The sequence below is a fragment of the Bubalus bubalis genome, chromosome 20 (genome assembly GCF_019923935.1).
Source record: "Bubalus bubalis isolate 160015118507 breed Murrah chromosome 20, NDDB_SH_1, whole genome shotgun sequence".
Taxonomy (NCBI): domain Eukaryota; kingdom Metazoa; phylum Chordata; class Mammalia; order Artiodactyla; family Bovidae; genus Bubalus; species Bubalus bubalis.
Genome location: NC_059176.1, coordinates 22,581,136 through 22,604,503, shown reverse-complemented (window position 1 = coordinate 22,604,503; position 23,368 = coordinate 22,581,136). Strand labels below are relative to the sequence as shown.

The 23,368-nt window shown below is 39.0% G+C and overlaps 1 protein-coding gene across 1 annotated transcript in view; it reads left to right on the top strand.

Moving 5' to 3' along the window:
- The window catches only part of TTC6 (tetratricopeptide repeat domain 6), a 207,088-nt gene that overhangs the window by 55,050 nt on the left and 128,670 nt on the right, over positions 1–23,368 (top strand). Inside the window, exons 3-4 of the mRNA XM_025270952.3 lie at positions 13,252–13,344; positions 16,602–16,811. Coding sequence (XP_025126737.3) covers positions 13,252–13,344; positions 16,602–16,811 — 303 coding nt within the window. The remainder of the gene's footprint in view (positions 1–13,251; positions 13,345–16,601; positions 16,812–23,368) is intronic.

Sequence of the window (23,368 nt, the reverse complement as noted above, 5' to 3'; positions counted from 1 at the left end):
GGGCTTCAGTAGTTGTGGCTCACCAGCTCCAGAGCACAGGCTCAATAGTTGTGGCGCACGGGCTTAGTTGCCCCATGGCATGTAGAATCTTCTCGGATTCTACCCAGGGAGCAAACTCATGTCTTCTGTATTGCTAGGTGGATTCTCTACCACTGAGCCACCAGGGAAGCCCCTGGCATTCCCTTTTGATCTACTTGTTTGCTGGACCTTCAAGCATGAATTTGTTTGACAAAAAGATATCCTGCTTTTTTTTTTCTTTTTAAAATTTTTGGCTTGCTGGGTCTTTGTTAATGGGTGCAGGCCTCTCATTGCAGTGGTTTCTCTTGCTGTGGAGCACTGGCTCCAGGGCGTGCGGGCTTCAGTAGTTGCCGCACGTGAGGCTCCCAGGCTCTGGAGCATAGGCTCAGTGGTTGTGGTGCATGGGCTTAGTTGCTCCACGGCATGCGGGATCTTCCTGGATCAGGGATTGAACCCATGTCTCCTGCAGTGGCAGAAGGATTCTTTATCACTGAGCTACCAGGGAAACCCAAGATCCTGATTTGTAAAAAGTTGAAAGTTGATTTAAAGTTTATTTCCACATGTCTAAATTCTCCAGGGCCTGTCACCACGCCTAGCAGTTTTCTTGCTCCTCTCAGGCTGTTGCTCTCGTATCATGTGGCCTGTGGGATGCCTTATCTGGGCAGAGGTTCCCTTAGGAGAGAAGGGAGGGGAAATAAAGAAAGATACCCCCAGACTCATTTGATCTCAATCTGCTAAAACCCCTCTCTGTCTCCAGCCTTGTCATTTTCTGCTCATGTCATCTGAGGGAGTATGTGGAGGCGGGCACTTATCCAGCTCCCATCCTGGTGGCATCCACCACAGCTCAGGGCTCTCAGAGCTCTCATGTTATACTGTACTGGCCCGAGGACTGCATTTATGACTTTTGTGGGCCCAAGGCTGGAGAAGGCAATGGCACCCCACTCCAGTACGCTTGCCTGGAAAAATCCCATGGACAGAGGAGCCTGGTAGGCTGCAGACCATGGGGTCGCGAAGAGTTGGACACCACTGAGCGACTTCCCTTTCACTTTTCCCTTTCATGCATTGGAGAAGGAAATGGTAACCCACTCCAGTGTTCTTGCCTGGAGAATCCCAGGGACGGGGGAGCCTGGTGGGCCGCTGTCTATGGGGTCGCACAGAGTCGGACACGACTGAAGTGACTTAGCAGTGGGCCCAAGGCACTTTTGCCTTTGGAGTCCCTTGTATTATAAAAAATATTTGAAGATTATATTATTTGACTCTGTTGGTATAAAAAAGAAATAGAATTCAGGCTGGATTCATTATTACATATTCATTCTTATATGTATCATTTTCATCTGATTGTAAAAGAAATTAAAATGAAAACATTTTTGTAGGTCTTCAAAATATCACAGGCCACCGGCACTGTATCTGCTGAGTCCACCAGACATGTTAGCCCTGGTTAGAGCAGGGGGAATAGGTTGGGGAGAAGGACTCTTTTTCATCCCTTAGAAAGACGTGTTAAGTTAATTCTTTTACTCTTTACTTACAACACCCATTCTCCCCAGTCATATACCTACTATGAATCAGACATGAGTTCTGTTGGATTGAACCAGGAGACAGATTTGAGAGACAGAAGTGTCACTCCTCTCAGAAGACAAAGGCTTTCTTGTGGGATTCTGCTGATCATGCCTTAGCTTTTTCATTCTCTGGGGTTTTTATTTTTTCCCACAAGTGACTCCATATTCATGCAGATGAGATTTTGGGAAGTCTGTTCATAAGACTTTGCCAGGCATGTCCATACATATCTGAATTCCATTTAGACTCAAGGTAGCCTCCCTGTATTTCAAAAAGGTAAGGGTTATTTTTTTTAATTAATATTTTCCTTTGATCTGTGAGGATATCCTTAAGGAATGGAGAATGAGAATTTTTTTTTTCTCTAATTTTGTTGTTGGGTCTTCATTGTGGCACACCGGCCCTCTCTAGCTGAGGCACCTGGGGGCTTCTCAAGTTGCAGCACTTGGGTTTCTCTTGTTGCAGAGCGTGGACTCTATAGATCTATAGTGTGTGGGCTCAGTAGCTGTAGGATGTGGCCTCTCTAGTTGGGTTTAGTTACCCTGCAGCGTGTGGGATCTTAGTTTCCCAACCAGGGATTGATTCTGCATCCCCTGCATTGGAAGACAGATTCTTAACCACTGGACCACCAGGAGAGTCCCAAGAATGAGAATTTAAAGAGAATATTCTTTTAAATCTTATTTCCACTGACTGTATCTTAAGTTAGGCCCTCATCAGCTTTCATGTGAATCCTTTCAACATCTTCAGGACCAACTGCCAGTTCTTACCCTCACTGAAGTTTATTTACCAGATACGTGTTATTGTGTTATTTCTCACAAAAATTTGGCTGGATTCCTACTAATCACAGGATAGGGTCCAACTCCAAAGTGTAGATAACCTAGAGGGTGCTTCATGATTTAACCTTACTAGCCTCATACTTTTCTCTTGCAATCTAATGTCAATCACCAGGTATATCAGTCAGCTAATGCTGTGTAACAGCAGCTCTCCGAATCTAGTGGCTTATGACAGTATTATTAGAGCTCTCACATCTCTTGGCTGGAGTTATTTGATCTGATCTGAACTTGCATATGGGTCTGCAGGTCCAATTGTTCATGTATCAGTGGGTCAACGGGAGACTTTAACTGGAACAGCTCTGCCCCTGGGTTTCCCTTTTGGGACTAACATGTAGAGCAGGCACATCCATGCATGTTTTCACCCTGAACCCATTGGTTTGACCAGCCATGCTTTTCTCACAGTGACAGCAGAAGCTCAAGACAGTAAAATGCAGGACCTCTTGAGCTCTGGGCTTGGAATTGGCCCATCATTGCTTGTGCCAAGTAGTGGCACGAGTGGTAAAGGTTCATTCTGAGCCATTGTGTCATGAGGAAGCCTGGCAAGTCTATTCTTGCTAAAACACTATTATGATATTTCTTGCTTCTTGATCCTGTGACTCCTTTGGTCCTTCTCCCACTGATTCTGTGAGTCTTGCCCGTCTCCCAGTGCCTCTTATATGACAAGAGCCTGTTTTTGATGCTTCTGACTGAGAATGTTGATTGAATCACTTGATGACTTGAGTAAGCTCCTTGCTTTCCCCAACAGATGAACTTCCTTGCTCCTAAAATTCGCAAAGTGGGAGGAGGGAAAGTAAGAATGTAGATAATGTGGTACACATTCTAACAACTTCATATAAACCAGATGAATAGAATGATTTCGCTTTTGAATTGAAATCTGGCTATCAGGAAAGCCATTTTATTTTTTATTTTTATTTTTTTAAATTTTATTTTATTTTTAAACTTTACACAATTGTATTAGTTTTGCCAAATATCAAAATGAATCCACCACAGGTATACATGTGCTCCCCATCCTGAACCCTCCTCCCTCCTCCCTCCCCACTCCATCCCTCTGGGGCACACAGCCAAAAGACTTATTCCCATCCCTTGAAAATAGACATGGGGGGTAGGAAGTGAAGGAGCCAGTGTGAATATAGCCTCTATCCTCACCCTGCTTATCTTTAGTAAGTGGCATGTGTGTGCCTGCCCCTTGGGGAAGAGAAAGGACCTAAAAATCTGCCCAAAGAGTATTTTTCCACACTAAATGCCCTTTGAATTCCCCAGACACATTTAGATCCTACCTTTCTCTCATGCCTATTTTAAGGAAACACTGCCTTCTATTCTAAAAATATTTAATCTGTCCCCTCCTTGCCCTAACTCCATGGTACAAATTTACTTTCTACCTCTCTTATGGCACATACTATTGTTATTTACATACATACCAGTACATTTGTCTGTCTAGGCTGTGAATACCTAAGTGATTGGAATCGAGTCTTACTTGTCTTTCTGTTTTTAGTAGGATGGATCAAATGAATGCTAAATGACCTGGAGGCAAGATTATTATATTTTGTCTTTTTATCCCTTACATCACATAGTTCCTCAGACTTAAGAGTTAACTATAAATACATATTTGTCAAATGTTGTAAATAAAAATATGCTTACACTTGGAGACCTGAATTTTATTATTGAAGAATTTATGTTATTAAATCATATGTGATATTAGAAGGCTTTATTTTTTCATTTTATTTTATTTTTTTAATTTAATTTTATTTTTAAAACTTTACATAATTGTATTAGTTTTGCCAAATGGACTCTGCTGAATCATTTCCACTCCTAGATCCATGTGAGAGAAGTTTGGAGGAGTTTGAATTTGGTTTGGGGAATATATAACAGAAGTTGGATTATTGATTCTCCTTTATGGATGATATTAGTCATTCTTCATCTGAACTAAGGAAGACGTATACATTGCCTAAAATAAAAATAGCTTGGGTATTACTTATAGATTTATGTTTCTTAGGGGACTTACAGAATTTCCTTCCTTGGTTTTGCCTAGTAATAGGACAAAGAACCATGTTCTTGGTGTATCCTGCTTCAAGTAAGCTCTCTAACTCTGTAACTGTGTAGTTTTCAAATACTAAAAATTAAAATTATAGTTTCAAATACTATAGCTTAACGTGTCTTTTAAAGTTGCTGACATAGGTAATGAAATGTCAGATAGTATTTCGTGATGTACAGGATAATTATGTGGGACAAAGAAAGGCATATTAAGTATCACCCAGTATATATTGCTAATGCACATACTTTTTGTAAAGACCTAGCACAAAATACTTACCTTTTCATTGGACTTTCTTAAGCAGTATATATCTTTTAAAAGAGCTAAGAAAAATTATGTAATTATAGATAATAGGAAAGAAAACATATTATTACCTAAATAGGAGTGGTAATTGCTTTGAGCTCTTGAAGTCTTGGGTCCTCTAGGAACTGCCATGAAATATCTGAAGATTTCTTTGTAACAAATCACCTCACAATTTAGCAGTTTAAAACCATGAATATGCATTGTTTCACATAGTTTCTGTGGGTCAGGAGCAGCTTAGCTAGATGACTCTGACTCGAGGTCATGGGATTGTGGTCGATCTTACTCCGTGTGTGTGTGTGTGCGTGTGTGCATGCGCACACGTGCTATGTCACTTCAGTCGTGTCTGATTCTTTGTGACCCTATGGACTGTAACCTGCCAGGCTTCTCTGTCCATGGGGTTCTCCAGGCAAGAACACTGGAGTGGGTTGCCATACCCTCCTCCAGGGGATCTTCCAGGCCCAGGGATTGAACCTGCATCTCTTATGTCTCCTGCGGTAGCAGGCATGTTCTTTACCACTTGTGCCACCTGGGAAGCCCCAAGACCTTGTTGGGGGCTGCCATTTGAAGACTTGATTGTTGGGGACTAAAGGATCTGGTTCCAGGATGCCTCAGACACAAGACTGGCAGTTTGGTGCAGGCTGCTGCCAGGAGACCTCAGTTCCTTACCGTGTGGACCTCACCGTAGGACAGCTTGAATGTCCTTGTGACATGGCATCTGGCTTCCCCTAGAGCAAGTATTCTAAGAGAGAACAAGGTTGGACTTGCAGTATCTTTTATGACATAGCCACATACTGTCATTTCCACTGTAGCTTATTAATGATACAAGTCGGCCCTATTTACTGAGGAGGAAGACTATGCAAGGGCATGATTACCAGCAGATGGAAATCACTGGGGACCATCTTGGACATGGGATATCAGAGTCTGTTTGTAATAAGATTTGCATATGGTACTATGAATGTTTTTGATATTTATACTTATATGGCTGCCATTCAGGTTCTTTTTTATTTTTTTAATCATATTTTTTAGAAGTGACAGTTTACTGAATACAGGGGTCAGCCATCCAGAACAATCCCACAAACTGTTTAATTAAAAAAAAAAATGTGGTTAAGAACGAGTGCAAAGCAGCTCTGGCACATTCTTGTGCCTGTGAGCAGGATTCTGCAGGCCAATGCCAGCAGGGTTTTGCCTGCGGGAAGCAAGAGAAAGTCAATGCAAATCAAGGCAGTTTCTCAAGAAAATAACCTGTGTGGACAGGTATTTGCTTAGGGCCATAAAAATGTCTTTTCTTTCCTTCTTTCTGAAACTTGAACTTCATAGTAAGTCATTTAAAGGCAGTGCAACTTGAATAAGTGCTGATGAAACCATGAATGGATATGTGGGAGAAACACACTTTCAGCCTCCATCTTGGCGGCCCGCATCATTTGGGGACAGCTGGATTGCGTGAGGAAGGGTAGGGGGAAGTTGCTCTTCCCATCACTTTTTAAAGATGACTGAAAAACTACTGGGCCTGCCTAACAGGCCAGCAGAACACTACTGCTTCTGTTGCTGGTTCCTCTGCTGGAAGCAGGTTAGGGAAAAAGGCCAGTCTCTGTTTGTTTTGAACACTACCCAGCACACTTTGAGGCGCAAAGCTCTGGTTTCAGTGTCTGTGACATGTGGGCTTCCTTTAGACTTTACTCATCTTTCAGGTTCCTTCCAGCTCTGACGTTTTGGGTTCTAAGTTTGACACCACAGGTAGAAACTGCTCAGAGAAACACATGAAAAATATATCTAGGATTGTGAAACTGGACTGCTCACAGCTTTCTAAGTTCTCAAGTTTTAAAAGCATTTGTTCAACACTGTGCCAGACCTTGTGTAAAATGAAGAACAATGCTAGTTGTTATAGTTTCTCACTCAGTTGGAGAGACAAAATGGAATTAATACTGCTCTTAGGTAAAAGGGGCTTCCCTGATGGCTCAGTTGGTAAAGAATCCACCTGCAGTGCTGGAAACCCAAGTTTGATTCCTGGGTCGAGGAGATCCCCTGGAGAAGGAAATGGCAACCCACTGCAGTATTCTTGCTTGAAAAATCCCAGGGACAGAGGAGCCTGGCGGGGTACAGTCCATGGGGTCACAAAGAGTCGGATGCGACTGAGTAACAAATAAACACTTTTAGGCAAAACACTAATCGTATTTCTTTAAAAAATTATCTTTGCTTTTCTTTTTAGTCCTACATTCAAAATTTCTGATTCAAGGCAATTTTTATATCTCAGTTTTTTAGTTTTCCTCACATTTGTTAAGGCACTGTTTTGGTAGTTTATATTTTTGTTGCTTTTTGTGTTTTTTTTCCTTTTCTCATTTTCTAAATTTGTTTTTGTGAATTGATTTTATGTCTAAATAATATGATTTCTAGTACTTTTGCAATAGATTCTTTCAGGGTTTCTAGTCATATAGTCATGTCCTCTTCAATGCTCAGTAATTCAGTTAAATTATTTCTTATAATTTTATGTTTATTTCATATCTGGAATTTATTTTGTTTTTTTAATTTCAATGCTAACAGTAATAGGTATGATTACATATATGATATTTTTTGTTTTCATGTATTATTTCATTTATTCCTAAGGATAAACATAAGAGGTATGCACTATTATTATCTCCATTTTGCAAAACCAAGGCCTGGAAAGATTAAGTAACTCATTCAAGTCTGCCCTAAGGTGTTTGAGTTAAGACTTGAAGCAACTTTTGACTTCAGAACGTGTGCTCAACCAGGTTATCCCATGGGATTGTCACTTGAGGCTACCATGATAGTAACTCTTATCTGTTACCTCCACATCAGTTTATGTTACTGAAATTTAGATCTAACACTAACAAAATTGATATTAATAAATCATTATTTTTATATTACATGTCTTTAAAAAAATGTCAAATGTGATCTTTATTTCTATGAATTTACTACAATACAGACAAAAGAAGTTCTTTTGTCATTGGACAATGTCTTAGAACTATCAGGTATAAATTTTATTGCTATATTAGGAAGTGTCAAAGAAGCAGGGAATATTTTCAAGTGCTCATCAAACCCAATCCCTTTTTTTTTTACACTGAGGTGAAATTGACGTAAAATAAACCATCTTTAAGTGTACAGTTCAGTGGCATCAGTATATTTACAATGTTGAGTAACTATCACCCACGTCTGGTTCCAAAATGATTTCATTATCCCCAAAGGATATATACCACATACATTAAGCAGTCACTCCCTGTCAATTGCCCTTCCTCCAGCGCCTGGCAGCCACACATTGGTTTTCTGACTCAGTGGATTTACCTCTTCTGGATGTTTCATGTAAATGGAATCATGAAATATATGACCTTTTGTGTCTGGTGTCTTTCAATTAGCATGATAGTTTTGAGGTTCATTTATGTTGTGACATATGTTAGTATGTTGCTTCTTTTTTTGGCTGAAAAGTATTCCATTCTATTTATAGACATTCAGCTTGTTTCTACTTTTTGGTGATTGTGAATAGTGTTACTATGAATATTGATGTACAAATATCCCTTGCCAAGATGCCTTGTTTCTCAATATGCTGATTAGTTTGATTTGCAAATATTTTAATTGGGATTTTTGCATTTATGTTTACAAGTGATGCAAGCTGTAGGTTTCTTTAGTAAGATGTTTTTATCCATCTTTGACATTTTTATGCTACCTACATTAAATATGTTGAGAGATTTCTTTTTTTATCAGGAAATATTTTAATTGTAGAATAAATACTAAACACTCAGATTTTTCAAAATTTATTTATTTTTACCACATTTACTTCAGATTGTTTAAATAAATAGAAAATTGCAAGTAAAGCAGCACCCCCTTTTGTATCTCTTTCCAGTAATTCTCTTCCACCTCGGATGGGAATGGTATCCTGAATTTGATGTCTGTTGTTGTCATGTTTTTATGTTTTAATGATGCCTTTATAAACTTAAAAGGTTGTGAAGAATTTTTTGTAGTTGTTCATATTTCAAATTGACTGTTTAGTTATTAAATTTAAAAAAAATGTAGTCTCTGGAGCCACATAGTCTTTGTTTGAAATTTCTAACTGTAATAGGGTGTTTTTTTAATTTCTGTTTTTAGTTCTTTTAGTTTTTTTTTATGCCTTTTGAAGCTTTGTCATCAGTGCATACTATTATGTTTTCTGAGGGGCTTGATTCTCTTTTTTTTATGATGCAGTGATCCTGTTTTTCTTTCTAATACTTCTTGTTTTGAAGTCTGCCTTGTCTGATGTTAATATAATCAGTTCTGTTTTATCTTGATATTTTCATGTTTTATTTTCCTTCATCCTTTTGCCTTTAACCTGTGTCTTTATACTTAAAGTAGGTTTCCCATAGCAATCATAAAGTAGGATCTTGTTTTTTCTGCAATGTGACCGTCTTTGTCTTTTAATTGGACTATTTAGCACTTTTTACATGCAATTATTGAAATTAAAGTGTTAGTCGCTAAGTCGTGTCCAACTCTTTGCAACCCCATGGACTGTAGCCCACCAGGCTACTGTGTCCATGGATTCTCCAGGCAAGAAAAATGAAGTAGGTTGCCATTTTCTTCTCCAGCGGACCTTCCTGATCCAGGGATCGAACCCATGTCTCCTGCATTGCGGGCGGATTCTTTGGTATTGAGCCACCAAACAGTCATTATTGATATTTATATCTTATATACATTATATATATAAATTATATGTTTTTAAAAACTTTATATGTATAAATTATAAAGATATTTATATCTTGCTATTTGGTTTCTATTTTTTTGCATTTGTTGTTTTCCCCTCTTTTCTACTTTACCTGCCTTCTTTTTTTTTTTTTTAAAGCCTTTCATGCTATTTCATACTGTTAGTTTACTTACCTTTTTGTTTTATTCTTTTAGTGGATGCTATGGGATTTACCAGAGCAGGAAATGACAACCCACTCTAGTGTTCTTGCCTGGAGAGTCCTGTGGATGGAGGAGCTTGGTGGGCTGCTGTCCATGGAGTTGCACAGTCAGACATGACTGAAGCAACTTAGCGTGCATGCATGCATTGGAGAAGGAAATGGCAACCCACTCCAGTATTCTTGCCTGGAGAATCCCAGGGATGGAGGAGCCTGGTTGGCTGCCATCTATGGGGTCTCACAGAGTTGGACATGACTGAAGTGACTTAGCAGCAGCAGCATGAGATTTACAATAAGTATATCTAGCTTATTCCACTAAATAGTGTATAGTATAAGAAACATAGAGATGTATACTTCCTTTTCCCCTCTCCTATTATTGTTATCTCATTAGTGCATACTTCACTTCTATGTATGTTATAAATCTCAAAATGTATCATTTTTAAATAGTCTATTATATTTTAAAAACTTCAAAATGGGAAAGTATATTTTTTATACTTTTAAAATCATTTAAAATAAAGTATATTTTTTACCCTTTTAAAATCATTTTATCATTTATTTTCACTGTATGCATTCAAGTGTTGCTCCTTCTGCTTGAAGAATTTCCTTTAACATTTCTTGTAATGCAGCTTTGATGGCAATCAAACTTTTCACCTTTCGATTGCTACAAAAGTATTCCACCTTCAGTTTTAAAAGATATTTTAGCTGGATATGGAATTCTGTGTGGACCATTGTTTTCTTTCAGTACCAGTGCTCTAAATATGTTGCTTCCTTGTCTTCTGTCTTACACTGTTCTGACAAGAAGCCTGCAGTGTTACTTTGTGGTAATTCTGTCTATCTGCCTGTATACTCAGTTGTATTTGGTTCTTTGCAACCCCCTGGATGGTAGCCCACCAGGCTTCTTTGTTCATGGAATTTTCCAGGCAAGAGCACTGGAGTGGGTTGCCATACCCTCTTCCAGGGAATCTACCTGATTCAGGGATTGAATCAGTGTCTCTTACATCTCCTGCATTGGCAGGTGGATTCTTTACCACTGAGCCTCCTGGGAATTAGTTGCCATAATTCTTTGTGTCTTTGTAATTAATGTGTCTTTGGATGCTTCTAAGATTTTTTCGTTTATTACTTTTTTTCATTTTTATGATAATGTGTTTGTTGTATATTTTTGCTTACAGTTGATGGAGCTTTTTGTACTGGGGGCTTAAAAATCTGGCTATTTTTTATACAAATATTTTCTGCTCTCTTCATACTCTACTTTCTGTGACTCTAATTAAATATATGTTAGTGTGAGTGTTTTGTTAATTTTGTTTTGGTTTTCATTTCTCTCAGTGATTTACTTTGTGTGACTTCTTTTGCTGTGTCTTCAGGTTAACTGATCTTTTCTTCTGCAATGTTTTCTCTGGTTTTCATGCCACTCAGTGAAAATTTTGTCTCAGGTAGTGGACATTTTATCTAGTCATTCCATTTGATTCTGTCTTTAGCCTACATTTGCTCTTCGTTATATTTACATCTTTGAAAATTTATAATATTTATATTAGAAGTTTCAAGGTTCTTACCTCTTAATTTCAATGTCTCTGTCATTTCTGGGTCTTTTTCTGTTGATTTTTCTTCTGGTTATGTGTTACCTATTCATGCTTCTTCATATAAGTAGTAACTTTTGATTAGGTGTTGAACATGGTGAATTTTCCATTGTAGAGTACTGGATTTTTTTGTTTTCCTTTAAAAAGATCTGGAGTTTGTTCTGTTAGGCAGTTAAGCTACTTGAAGATCAGCTTGATCTTTTAAAGTATTTAAGATTTTTTTAATGTCCAAAGAAGTTTTTACTCTAGGGCTAATATATGATCCGTCTGAGGTTTGTAATGAATGTACCATATATTCAGAATGTCTAATGGGAGATCTGATGATTCCTAGCATTGTGTGGAGGCAGCCCACTCCAGTATTCCTGCCTGGAGAATCCCATGGACAGAGGAGCCTGGTAGGCTACAGTTCATGGGATCGCAAGAGTTGGACACAGCTTAGCGCTATCTTTCCCTGGTGACTCAGACAGTAAAGAGTCTGCCTGCCGTGTGGGAGATCTGGGTTAGATCCCTGAGTTGGGGAGATACCCTGGAGAAGGAAATGGCAACTTACTCCAGTATTCTTGCCTGTAAAATCCCATGGACAGAGGAGCCTGGCAGGCTAGTCCATGGGGTTGCAAAGAGTTGGACACGACTGAATGAGCACTGTGTGAAGTCTGGGAATTATGATGTCATCTTTTTGGCGATTGCTTTTTTTTCCCCTGGCAGTTTTTATTTGTTTGGCCTCATGGGTTTCACCATTTTCCTGAGCAGACTGATATTCAGCCAAAGACTCAAGGATTCTATTGCAGATTTCTGGAGCTGTTTAGCTGTGCAGCTCCCTCCTCCCCATACTGTGTCCTGCGAATTTTACCCTCTTTGTCTTCCTTCTCTAATTTCTGTCTCTGCAACTCAGTGAGGTTCCTGGGTTCTGTGTGATTTCTCTCTCCTTGTGTTGTGGTCTGAAAATTGTGTGAGGCAGAAATGTGGGGTGATTCAGCTCATAACGTTTTTTGTTTCCATTCTCTTAGCCATTATAGTCTTGCATTTCCTGTTGTCCAACCCTAAAAGAATTGTCCTTATATTTTGTCCAGTTTTATAGTTATTTATGACAAGAGGGCAGACATATAAGCCAGTAACCTCAGTTGCATCTTTCTAAGGAAGCAAAGGAAAGGTAGAAAAGCAGCATTGTAAAGTACAAAGAATGTTCATATTTTGCTACTGACATTACTAAAAGTCCAGAGGAGAAAGGGGCCTTAAAAAGTCAGGACTGTCCATTTTAAGGATGATAAAACTGAGGTAAAGGGAAACAAGATAACTTGCCTGCTGCTGTCTGGTGTGTGACTTTGCAGTTTGGGCAGAAGCTGGGCCTCTTCATTCCTGTTCACTGTTAGACATTGTGGGGTGCTGTTTCTTAGCACTTCAGCTGAGTTGAGGGTATATCATAGCAGTTAGCATTAGTAATGATGAAAATGACACTAGAAGTTCTACCCATTAACATTTAAAGTATATTTATATTCCTTCTTGTTCTTGGTTAGGTTGAATTTTAGTTTTGATTTTAAATTTCTCGTGCAGCCATTTAAGGGCAGTGATTTATAGTATCTGATTTAATATTACCTAATTGTTTTATTAAGCCTGATGATATATCTATAGAGGTCAGTAATTTAAAAAGTCTTACATTGAAATGATAGACAAAATATTTTTACTGTGTCTTTGGTTTTGCCTTCTCATTTACTGTGTTATACTGACTAGCATTTAATTGCACTGAATAATATGCCTCAGTGATCTTTAAAACTGACATTATTAACTTACATTACCAAATGTAAAATAGATAGCCAACGGGAATTTGCTGTATGTCTCAGGAAGCTCAAACAAGGGCTCTGTATCAACCTAGAGGGGTGGGTGAGATGGGGAGGGAGATGGCAGGGAGGTTCAAAAAGGAGGGGCTATAGGTATACCTATGGTTGATTCATGTTGAGGTTTGACAGAGAACAACAAAATTCTGTAAAGCAATTATCCTTCAATTAAAAAATAAACAAAATTTAAAAATTGACATTATTTTAATTATTTTCTTTTCCTCTTTCAAGGATATTTCTTTAATGGGAAAAATGTACTGGCAGAAATCACCTCAAATGCAAGCAGAGCAAGGACCACAGATAAGTATTAAGGATACTCAAATGGTAATGTGTTTGATAAAAGTCCTTCTCACCTATTTTAAAGTAATAGTCTGCTTCTGTTGCTTTAATGTTTTATCTAGAGAGTTAAAAAAAAATCTCCTCTGATTTATTTTAGAGGCGTGTTTAACTATAAACACATCTAATCTAATACCATATGGGGAGTCTTGGCTATTTTGACTCACCATTTTCCTATCACAGATGTTCTCTGCTAAGGCTCAAAACTCTTCAGAAAGAAAAGATTTTTAACAGTTCTTCTGCTCTGAACACATTTATATCTAGAAAGTAGCTGGAGAAATTATAAGTTTTTAGTTTTTAAGAAAGCATCCCCTTATTCTTTATTTAGGTGGAAGAATGGTGAAGAGCACTGATAAGGGGAGCATTTTGTAGAGAAATATGGACACGTGGTGATAGAAGTTTGTTTCAGAAATAGAACGTTCTTTTCATCCATCACTGGCAAAATACTTATGGGACTCAAAGGAATCTGGAACATATTCCCTGTGAATGGGAAATGTCTCCCTGTGTATAGAAACCCATATTTACATGAAATAAACAATGGCACGATGATCAGTCTTTTACAAAGGATTCATAAAATGATATCATTAGATAACAAGCTCCTTTAGTTCCTGAAAATATGATTCTACATATATAAAAATTCAGATCACAGTTATTTTTTGGATGATATATCATGTTTAGAAAATGTACTGAATCTTTTCACAAAAACCATGGATCTTATAACTTTAGAGATACTGCAAGAGGTTGACTACTAGAGTTTGAGATGCTTCTGGGTGGAGATCCTGCACTTTTCCCCTTCGTAGTCTCTTCGTGTGTCTCAATACCCAGCATGTGTGGCCCTAGTATGTGGATAAATCAATTCTGAAGCCTTACCACATATGCGATGGGCTTAAAACTGACATTTAGGGTAGCTGCCTCTAGGTGACACCATTTACAGGTAGATAGCAGACCTGTAAGCTTGTAACAGGTAAATAGTAAACTGAAACTGCAAGATCACTTAGGTTCAGAAAATTAGAAACATTCACTCATAGAATAAACTTGACATAATACCATTCACTGAATATTCTTATAAAGTAAGAGAAAATATTATTCCATTTTGAAGGAAGCTGTGAAAAAGGCTAGTTTCAGATAGCTAGCTTATACATCATCTTGATTGTTAAAAGAAAGGTTTAAACAAAAATATCAATTGTTTTGTAATTCTGTAGGAACCATACCCTCAGCTTTGACATTTATAAGCAATCTCTGGACCTCTCCTGGCCACTGGTTTTTTAAGAGGAAGCTTACCACTTGTTTAGATCTTTTAAGTTTATCTTTTCTTTAGCTTTTATTAAGTTTACCACTTCTTTATCTTTTAAGTTGATACCTAGCCATGGTTAGAAAAAAAAAAAAAAAGCTCCTCTATGGTACCTTTAATTCCTAACACATTTTTGGGGTTCCTGCTCTGTATCAGAGAACAGAACTCTATCTATTCATTCTACCTATCCCTTAGACTTACTCTCAATATGGCCTTGGGCAGGTTACTTAACTTCATTATGCCCATTTCTTCATCCATACAATGGGGTTGCAGACAGTTCCTACTTCATGGAGTTGAGGTGAAGATTAAAATTTTATGAGATAATGCTGCTATGTGTTGACAGTTATGATGGTTACTTGATGGATATACTATAGGATGATATGTGCTGCAATAGAGCAGATCACAGGGTAGTGATCAGATCAGTAATAGCTTTGTGGGTAGGTGAGGCAGAGTCCTGAGACGGTCACTTGCAGCTGGGGGATGACCATTGCCCTCTCAGGCTTTTCTCCCCCATTTTCTGTTTTGGAGGGTGGCACCTTCATGTGTTCAGTCTCCCCAGCCAGATCCTGGGAATGTATGCTGAGAAAGCCAGGAGCAGAAAGAGTGAAAAGCCAGGGAGTGATGAGCAGTTCCAAAAGTTATGGAACATAAAATGAGTGAGTTTGTCAGAGGTAGACAGTATAAGCCCATAAGACATATTACCTTTTGTGTATCTATCCTGTCATTTTATGGAAGGACTTTTTTAAACCTTTTCATCAGTGAGGAAAATGAGGTTAAAAAGGGTTAAATAATTTGACCGAGATTACACATCTGTTAATAGATCCAGGATTTGAATTAAGTCCTACATAGATACAAAGCTCTTACTCTTTCTCCAGTACCACTGAGTAGCTTTGTAAAAACATGCGCTCCATATTAAAGTTATGTTTCACAAAAGTACATTTCTTTGTTTTGCTATCCTTTATTGCATAATAAAGAAACTTAGAGAGTATTTGGTACTATTCGCCATCTTTACCCCTTATTTGGACTACAGAGAATGAGATGGTTGGATGGCATCACTGACTCGATGGGCATGAGTTTGAGCAGACTCCAGGAGTTGGTGGTGAAGAGGGAGGCCTGGCGTGTTGCAGTCCATGGGGCTGCAGAGCCAGACACGACTGAGCGACTGAACTGCATTGAACTTACTTATTATCAAATGAGTATGTCAGAGAGAAAAGGGATACAATTGCGTTTTCAAGTCATTCTATAAAATTCAGATTCTGTGTAAATCAGACTGGTTTTATCATCTGTTAATTTGAGGCAGTGCTCATAATCCCCAATAATCTTGGTTTAAAATTGGATAATACCCAAAATATGTCTATAGAGGTACTTTCTTTGAGGCTCAGTGAGATAGATATTAAGTAAGTGAGACGTTTTTAAGAAACACAAAACAGGTGTAGGAATGATATTTTGTAAGAATTTTTCATTAGGGCTTGGCATGGAGCTGGGGTGTCTGGGTGGTCTTCTTGGGGCTCTGGGTGAGCCCTTCTCTGAGAGACTGAAGTCATGCTTCTACAAGAGCATTTGGCTAGCAGGAATCTCATTGTTTAGGATGAAAGAACCTCAGATTGGGGAGAGGTTGGATATTTCAATGGGCTTGATTCTGTGTGAGTGTGGGGAAGAATCAGGGTAAGATTAGAGTCTTATTATTTCCTTAGAGTTGTTGCAGTATACGTGTGGGGTAGCAATATGTTTTGAGACAAGGGCCAAGGAAAATAATTTGCCAAGCTTCACATTTTTCTTAAGTCCAATGTGAGTTTCTCTTTCTCAGTCTTTCAGAGGAAGTTTATTATTTCTGCTTAATTTCAATCATGCATTTTTCATAATCAGTTTGTTGTCAGACAGAAAACATTGCATAACTTAAAACTTTGGAAGGACCAATAAAAAAGCACGTTTGTGCCTTTATGTTTCCCAACAGAATGTGCTTGAGAAGCTTCCCGAAACTGTATCAAGTATTTTCCAGATTGAACAAGAGGATGTACTGGAATGGGGAACCTCAGATGCAGAAAGCATATTATTTAAACCTCAGGAAGCTTCAGAAGTTCAGTCAGCAAGTGAATCAAGTAAGCCTTTGGAAGGCGCACAGCCCATAGGTGATTCAAAAATAGCCAAGCAGATATCTTTAAAGGTAAAGCACTACTTACACTGGAAACAAAGTTGTGAGAGTTGAGAACGTTTAAGTGTGAAGATATGGCTCAGCATGGGCCAAGGTTTGTGAGAGGGTTCATCCTGAAAAACGGCCTTTCACATGAAGTTGCTTGTCTGGGAAAAAAGGACTTCTGTTTTTTACAAACTTTTAGTCTCAAACCTCATTGCAGCTCTGGGAAGAAAAGAAAAATTTTTAAGGAATAAAAGAACCTTGGAGCTTTCAGAAACCGATCAAATGTCGTCTTGTTACCATCTTGAGAGAGTCAAGAACTGTAGCCCCGGGATCAGGACTGGGTGAATTTTGTAACCTGTGCTCCACTTAGGTTTATTCTACTCTTTGTGTCTTTTTCTACTGTGAGAATTTTATTTTATTTATAATTTTATTCTAATTTATTTATGCATGATTTTCATTATTTTACCACATTTGTATATTGCCTTATTATTATTTGCTTGGTGTGTTTCCTTGAGTCATTTTTTGATTTAAATAAATGAGTTATTTAGGAATTTGAGTTTATTTAAGAATAGATAATTAATAATAAGACTTGGACTTCCCAGGTGGTGCTCGTGGTGAAGAACCTGCCTGCCAGTGCAGGAGACATAAAAGACGTGGGTTCTATCCCTGGGTTAGGAAGACTCCCTGGAGAAGGAGATGGCAACCTGCTCCAGTATTCTTGCCTAGAGAATCCCATGGACAGAGGAGCCTGGCAGGCTACACTCCATGGAGTTTCAAAGAGTCGGACTGAAGTAACTTAGCACATTTAAGAATAGATATATTATTATTAGGATTTTTTTAAAAAGCCACTTTTTCATGAACCACAGCGTGTTATCTTGGTATTATCTCCTGCAGTCTTCTCTGATTCAGATGGAGGCCCCTTCTTGGATAAACACTCCCTTTAGCCAGTCCCTCTCCTTCTGGGCTCCTCTGTCCCCACCAACGACCATGATCCTGCTACTGTGTATCACCCAAGTCAACTGGCCATTGCCAGTTCTTTAACTTTTGCCCCAAACACCCAACTCTGAAACCTTAGATTTTTCTGTGACCTTACTGTCTTCTTGCCTTTCACAAAATAATCAGTCTCCAAGGCCTAGATTCCTCCTAAACATAATTGCTTATAACCTTTTTCTTCTCTTTTCCAGTTGACCTTCTCTCTGGATTAGTACCATTGCCTTTTGCCTTTTATTCATTTCTCAAGTCCTATTTTCTTAGGGTCATCTGGCATGATATTAGCATATGGATCTTCCTGCAGTAATAAATAATAAGGAAAATCCACAAGTAATAGGGGACCAGAGAAAATCTGCCACTGCTGTCAGGGGGAAGGGACTTAGCTGCTATGATTGGTGACTGACTTTATCATACATCATGCTGTCTTCCTAAGCTCACACTGGGTGTATGAAGTGAAGCCTTCCAAGGCTGAGTGAGCCCTCTCAATGATAACCATACCTTCTAGGTGTGGAGAACTTAAAAAACATCTTTAAAAATGATGATGTCTTGCCGAAAAACCATTTGGCTGGTGGTCACAGGTGATGTTTTTTACCCATTCTCCCACCTGAAAATTTGGACTTTGGGAATAAAATGTGGCATGAGGGGCAAATGGTTAATTAGTAAGTATGTCAAAGAATGAAATAGATGTTTTAGACAATGATTTCACCACCATGACCTGTGAGGAATTTAAATCTTGCATTGAAAAAAGTCCTGTAATGTTCATTCTTTTGATTTGCTGTGGCTGCTATTAAATGTCATGAAAAAATGTGCAAAATTATTTATTTTTGGTAAAAACACTCATTTCCCAAGGTAACTAGAGTTTACTGAGTGTTTATCATGTTCCGGCCACTTTGCTAAGTGTTTTACACGTTATCTTTTTTCTCCTAACAACAACCCTATTCGATGACTCTCATTTTAGAGCTGAAAAAAACTGAGTCATGGAGAAGAGAAATAGCTTTCCCTTTACAGCCATATGGCTAAGTTGCAGAGGTAAGACTTGAGCTGAGGTGGTCTAATTCTGGAGCCTTCGCTCTTTGCCTCTTTGCAGTGCTGCCCATTCATAACAACAGTTAACAGGTACCTGGTGAAATACAAGAACACAGAGTCATAGTGGCGAAAATGACTATGGCCAGAGTGTCCCTCGCTGAACTGGGAGGAACGGTTTGATGAGAAAGACTCAGAGCACAGATTCAGAGGGTTCTAACCTGAAACCAGAAGTCTTTCAAAAGGAGGAGAAGAGAATGTCTGATAAGACTTTGATGGTTTATTGTCATGGGACACATCAGAAAGGCCAGAGAAAAGAGAGCTGGAAGTTTTCTGACTCATCCCTCCAAATCTTCACCTTGTATTCCTTTTATTTGTGATAACATCTCAAGGTCAGTTAGTCTCCATGAACTTTACCCTGTTGGGACATCTGAGACCATAAAGTTAGTCTCCAGCATCTCTGGCACAGGAATGAGGAACAGTGTATTCCAGCCAGCCAGGCCGGACTGGGGACACAAGGAAACCTCTTCTACATTGCTCAGAGAAGTAGGCTGGAGCTGTGATAAAGGAACAATGCAGGATTTGCACTGCTCAACTACATGCCAGATGGTCTCATTCAGCCAAAAAAAAAAAAAAGGGGAGAATTTAATCAGTTCTTACTTTACTGACCATTTCTACCCTTAGAAGCTTATTAGTATAGTAAAGATTGAGGACTCTGATCTGAGCCATGCCCAACAAAAAGAAATTAGATAATAGTGACTCTGAAGAAATGACAGACAGAAGAACCTGTGAGTGGATCATTGAACATTTTAGGAAGGAAAAGATCAAAAGTTTGTAAAAAAAAAAAAAAGTATATATATATATATGTATATATATATATATATATATAGCTAGCATGTATCTCAAAATTCTAAATAGAAGGAAGTTTCAGAGATGTGGCATACCCCAAATTCTCCCCAATTTTTACAAAACAATTTTGAGTGATCTATTGCATTCAGAGTTTTAAAAATACACAGAAAATGAAAGAAGAAATATCCATAGATAAACATAAAAGTGGCATGTGGCTATAACAATTATATCAGGAGGGCTAAGATCCAAAATGGGTTGAGGCCTGTGAATAATGCAAAGAACAAGAAAGTATTTTTTTTTGGTGTTAGTTTTGGAGCAAAGAGAGAAAAAAGGAAGGATAACCTTGTCATTACGGATGAATAGAGTGATGACAACAGATGACAGAGCAGTCTTAATTTATTTTTGGGAGAAGGTTGAGGTTTTAAATAAACAGAGCTATGTCAAAGAGAAAGGGAAGCTGATAAAATTGTACTTTGCTTCTCTTAAATCTGACAAGGAGAATGATCCTTAGTTTAGAAAGAAGAAAGAATTAATAAAAGAAACTTGAAGCCCAAGATTGGTAGAAAGATTTTAAGAGTTAACTTGGATATCTGATCCTGTTGGCTCAGAGAGATGGGTTTAAGCCTGCTGTGCCTCTGTCAGCAGAAGCTTTGAGGAGCTGTTGTCGTGGGAGAGGTGCTAGGAACCTGGAAACAGGCAACTGCAAATCTTGAAGTTTTTTTTTTTTTTTTTTAATGATAAGAGTTATGGTTTCTGCAGTGTATGCACTGATCTTGGATAAAGATCTGAAATGATTAAATGAATCATTAAAATAATTGTGTTTGAACCCTTATAAAAAGGAGCCAGTATGGGTTCCCTAAAGGCAAGCCATGGAAGAACAACCTTATTATTATTACTATTATTTTTTGAGAATTACTAGACTGAACACAAGAAACGTGTCCTACCTGGGGGTCAACACAAGAGTATCATGGGGAAGAGCCCAGCACATCAGAAAGCTCAATAAATGTTAGTTATTGTTACTCTCCTTTGGATTTCAGCAATCCATTTAGCCTCCTGATGACAGTTTTGAAGACAAGACTACAACTTGGTGAACTGCCAGGTGGACTTATGAGTAGTTATGTGAAGGATGCACAATTAGTCATGGAAGTCCCTAACGAACTGTCATAGCTGCTGCTGCTGCTAAGTCGCTTCAGTCGTGTCCGACTCTGTGCGACCCTATAGACGGCAGCCCACCAGGCTCCCCTGTCCCTGGGATCCTCCAGGCAAGAACACTGGAGTGGGTTGCCATTTCCTTCTCCAATGCATGAAAGTGAAAAGTGAAAGGGAAGTCACTCAGTCATATCCGACTCTTCACGACCCCATGGACTGCAGCCTACTAGGCTCCTCCGTCCATGGGATTTTCCATGCAAGAGTACTGGAGTGGGGTGCCATTGCCTTCTCCAGGACTGTCATAGGGTTGTGTCTAATTCAGCATTTTTTAAAATAATTTGGGTGAGAATATGGAAGACTTACTGATTAGATTTGCAGATAATGTCCAAAATGTGACTGGTAATATTTGCTTGCTCAGATGCAATTTAGTTGGGATAAATGTATGTATGATTCTTTCCTTGACTCCACAAACTAAGTTTGTAGCTATGGGATGACATGACTTAGAGCGAATGTGGAAAAGGTTTCAGGGTTTTAAGTTATGATTCAGTTTTGTGATAGGAAGATATGTGCAATCATAATTTGCATCGATTGACAATTACCCTAAAAGAAGATCATCTTTCTCCTGGCGGATCTGATCACGTGCATGTGCTGTGCTAAGTCACTTCAGTCGTGTCTCACTTTCTGCGATACTATGGACTGTAGCCCTCCAGGCTCCTCTGTCCGTAGAATTCTCCAGGGATTCTCTGGAGTGGCTTGCCACGCCCTCCTCCAGGGCACCTTTCCAACCCAGAAATTGAACCCACGTCTCTTATGTCTCCTGCATTGGCAGGTGGCTCTTTACCACTAGTGCCACCTGGAAAGCCCTCAGATTTGATCACATCACACCTCAAATACTGTGTTCGGACCTGGAAGTCCAGCCCCAGGAGAGATACTGACAAATTGGAGACCGTTTGGAAGAAAGTACTCAGGATGACAAAGAAGAGTATTTCAAAAAAATGTCATGTGAGGTAGAGTCGGAGGGACTGGGGATGCTTATTGCGGCGGGGTGGTGGTGGTGGTGAGGGGGTGGGAGGTGGGAAAGCAGCCCAGGGGAGTCAACTCTGTTCAAATATTTGTCTGTCACGTGGAAGAGAGCCAGATTATGCCTGTACGATCCCGAGGATTGAACTGAGACTGGTAGATGAACGTTGTAGGCTCAATAATAATAATAAACAAAATTTCTAACACCTGGAAGAATTTCAAAGATGACCCTGAGTCCTCTGTTGCTGACTATGTTCGAATCAGGATGGATGGCCTTTGGTGGAGACGCTGTAGAGGAAATTCAGACACGAACTTGATGTGAGATAGAATACCCCATCCTCTGCGTTTTCCCTATTCATCATCATTTCCCTCTCTATTTTCAAGTCAGGACAGACGGCCTGTGGTGGAGACACTATAGAGGAAATTCAAACATGAACTTGGTGGTGAGATGGTATACCCCTTACTCTGAATTTCCCTTATTCATTATCATTTTCTTACCCAAGACATTGCAATAGCTCTCTCCTTATGACTGCAGTGAGCCCAAACCCTCTACCTAATTTATAAGGACCTCACTTTACCTGGCCTCCTCCTACTTACTCAGTTATTCTCTGCTTTCCTCAAGGAAAACCTCCCTGCTTTCTTCCTGAAATCTAGACTCCAAAAAGTACAGAGCAACCCAGAGAAAAGTATCTTTAAATGAACTACTGCCATGAATTCTGCAAATTTCCAAAGGAATCTAGGGAAACAACATTCCTAATATCTATAATGATTAAAAAGGCAATTGTTTAAGAGACAGAAATGCATTTGACTTTTCCCAAGTAGTAGAAGCAGAAAACAGGATACCTGTAAGAAGTATAAATTGGTAAACATTGCTCAAAATAGTTCTAGAAAGCAGAATCTTTTCCAGTGAGTTGGCTCTTCGCATCAGGTGGTCAAAGTATTGGAGCTTCAGCTTCAGCATCAGTCTTTCCGATGAATATTCAGGATTGAGTTCCTTTAGAATTGACTGGTTTGATCTCCTTGCAGTCCAAGGGACTCTGAAGACACCATCTTAACTTCGGGCAAATTTTCTCTCATGGAATAACGGAAAGGACAGCACTGGGAATCACATAGAGGCAGACTGGAATCTAATTCTCATCCATTGGGAATTGGCCATCTTGGATAAATTATTTTTAGCCTCAGTTTGCCTGACTGGAAAATGTGTATGAAAATGCTTCCCTCATAGAGTTGTGAGAGGAGAATGGAGTTGATAGCATTAAAGAGCCTTTTAATTTCTGAAAAGTGAAATCACAAGAAGGAAGGAAGCACTCAGGAAAGCAAGGAGTGGGGGCATCACACTGATGGAAGAAAGAGAATGGAGCTGAGGGAAGGGGCATGCTGAGCAGAAAGCATCCCCAGTTTGATCTGTTGCCCTGGTACATCTGCACAGTTCTTCAGCAGCCATGCCAGTGAAATGGAGCATGAAGTTTTCAACTAAAAATGGAGATGGGGAGAGAAGCTATTAGAGGAGATAATAGAGTTATTGAGGAGAGACAAAGTGGTGTAAAATAGTG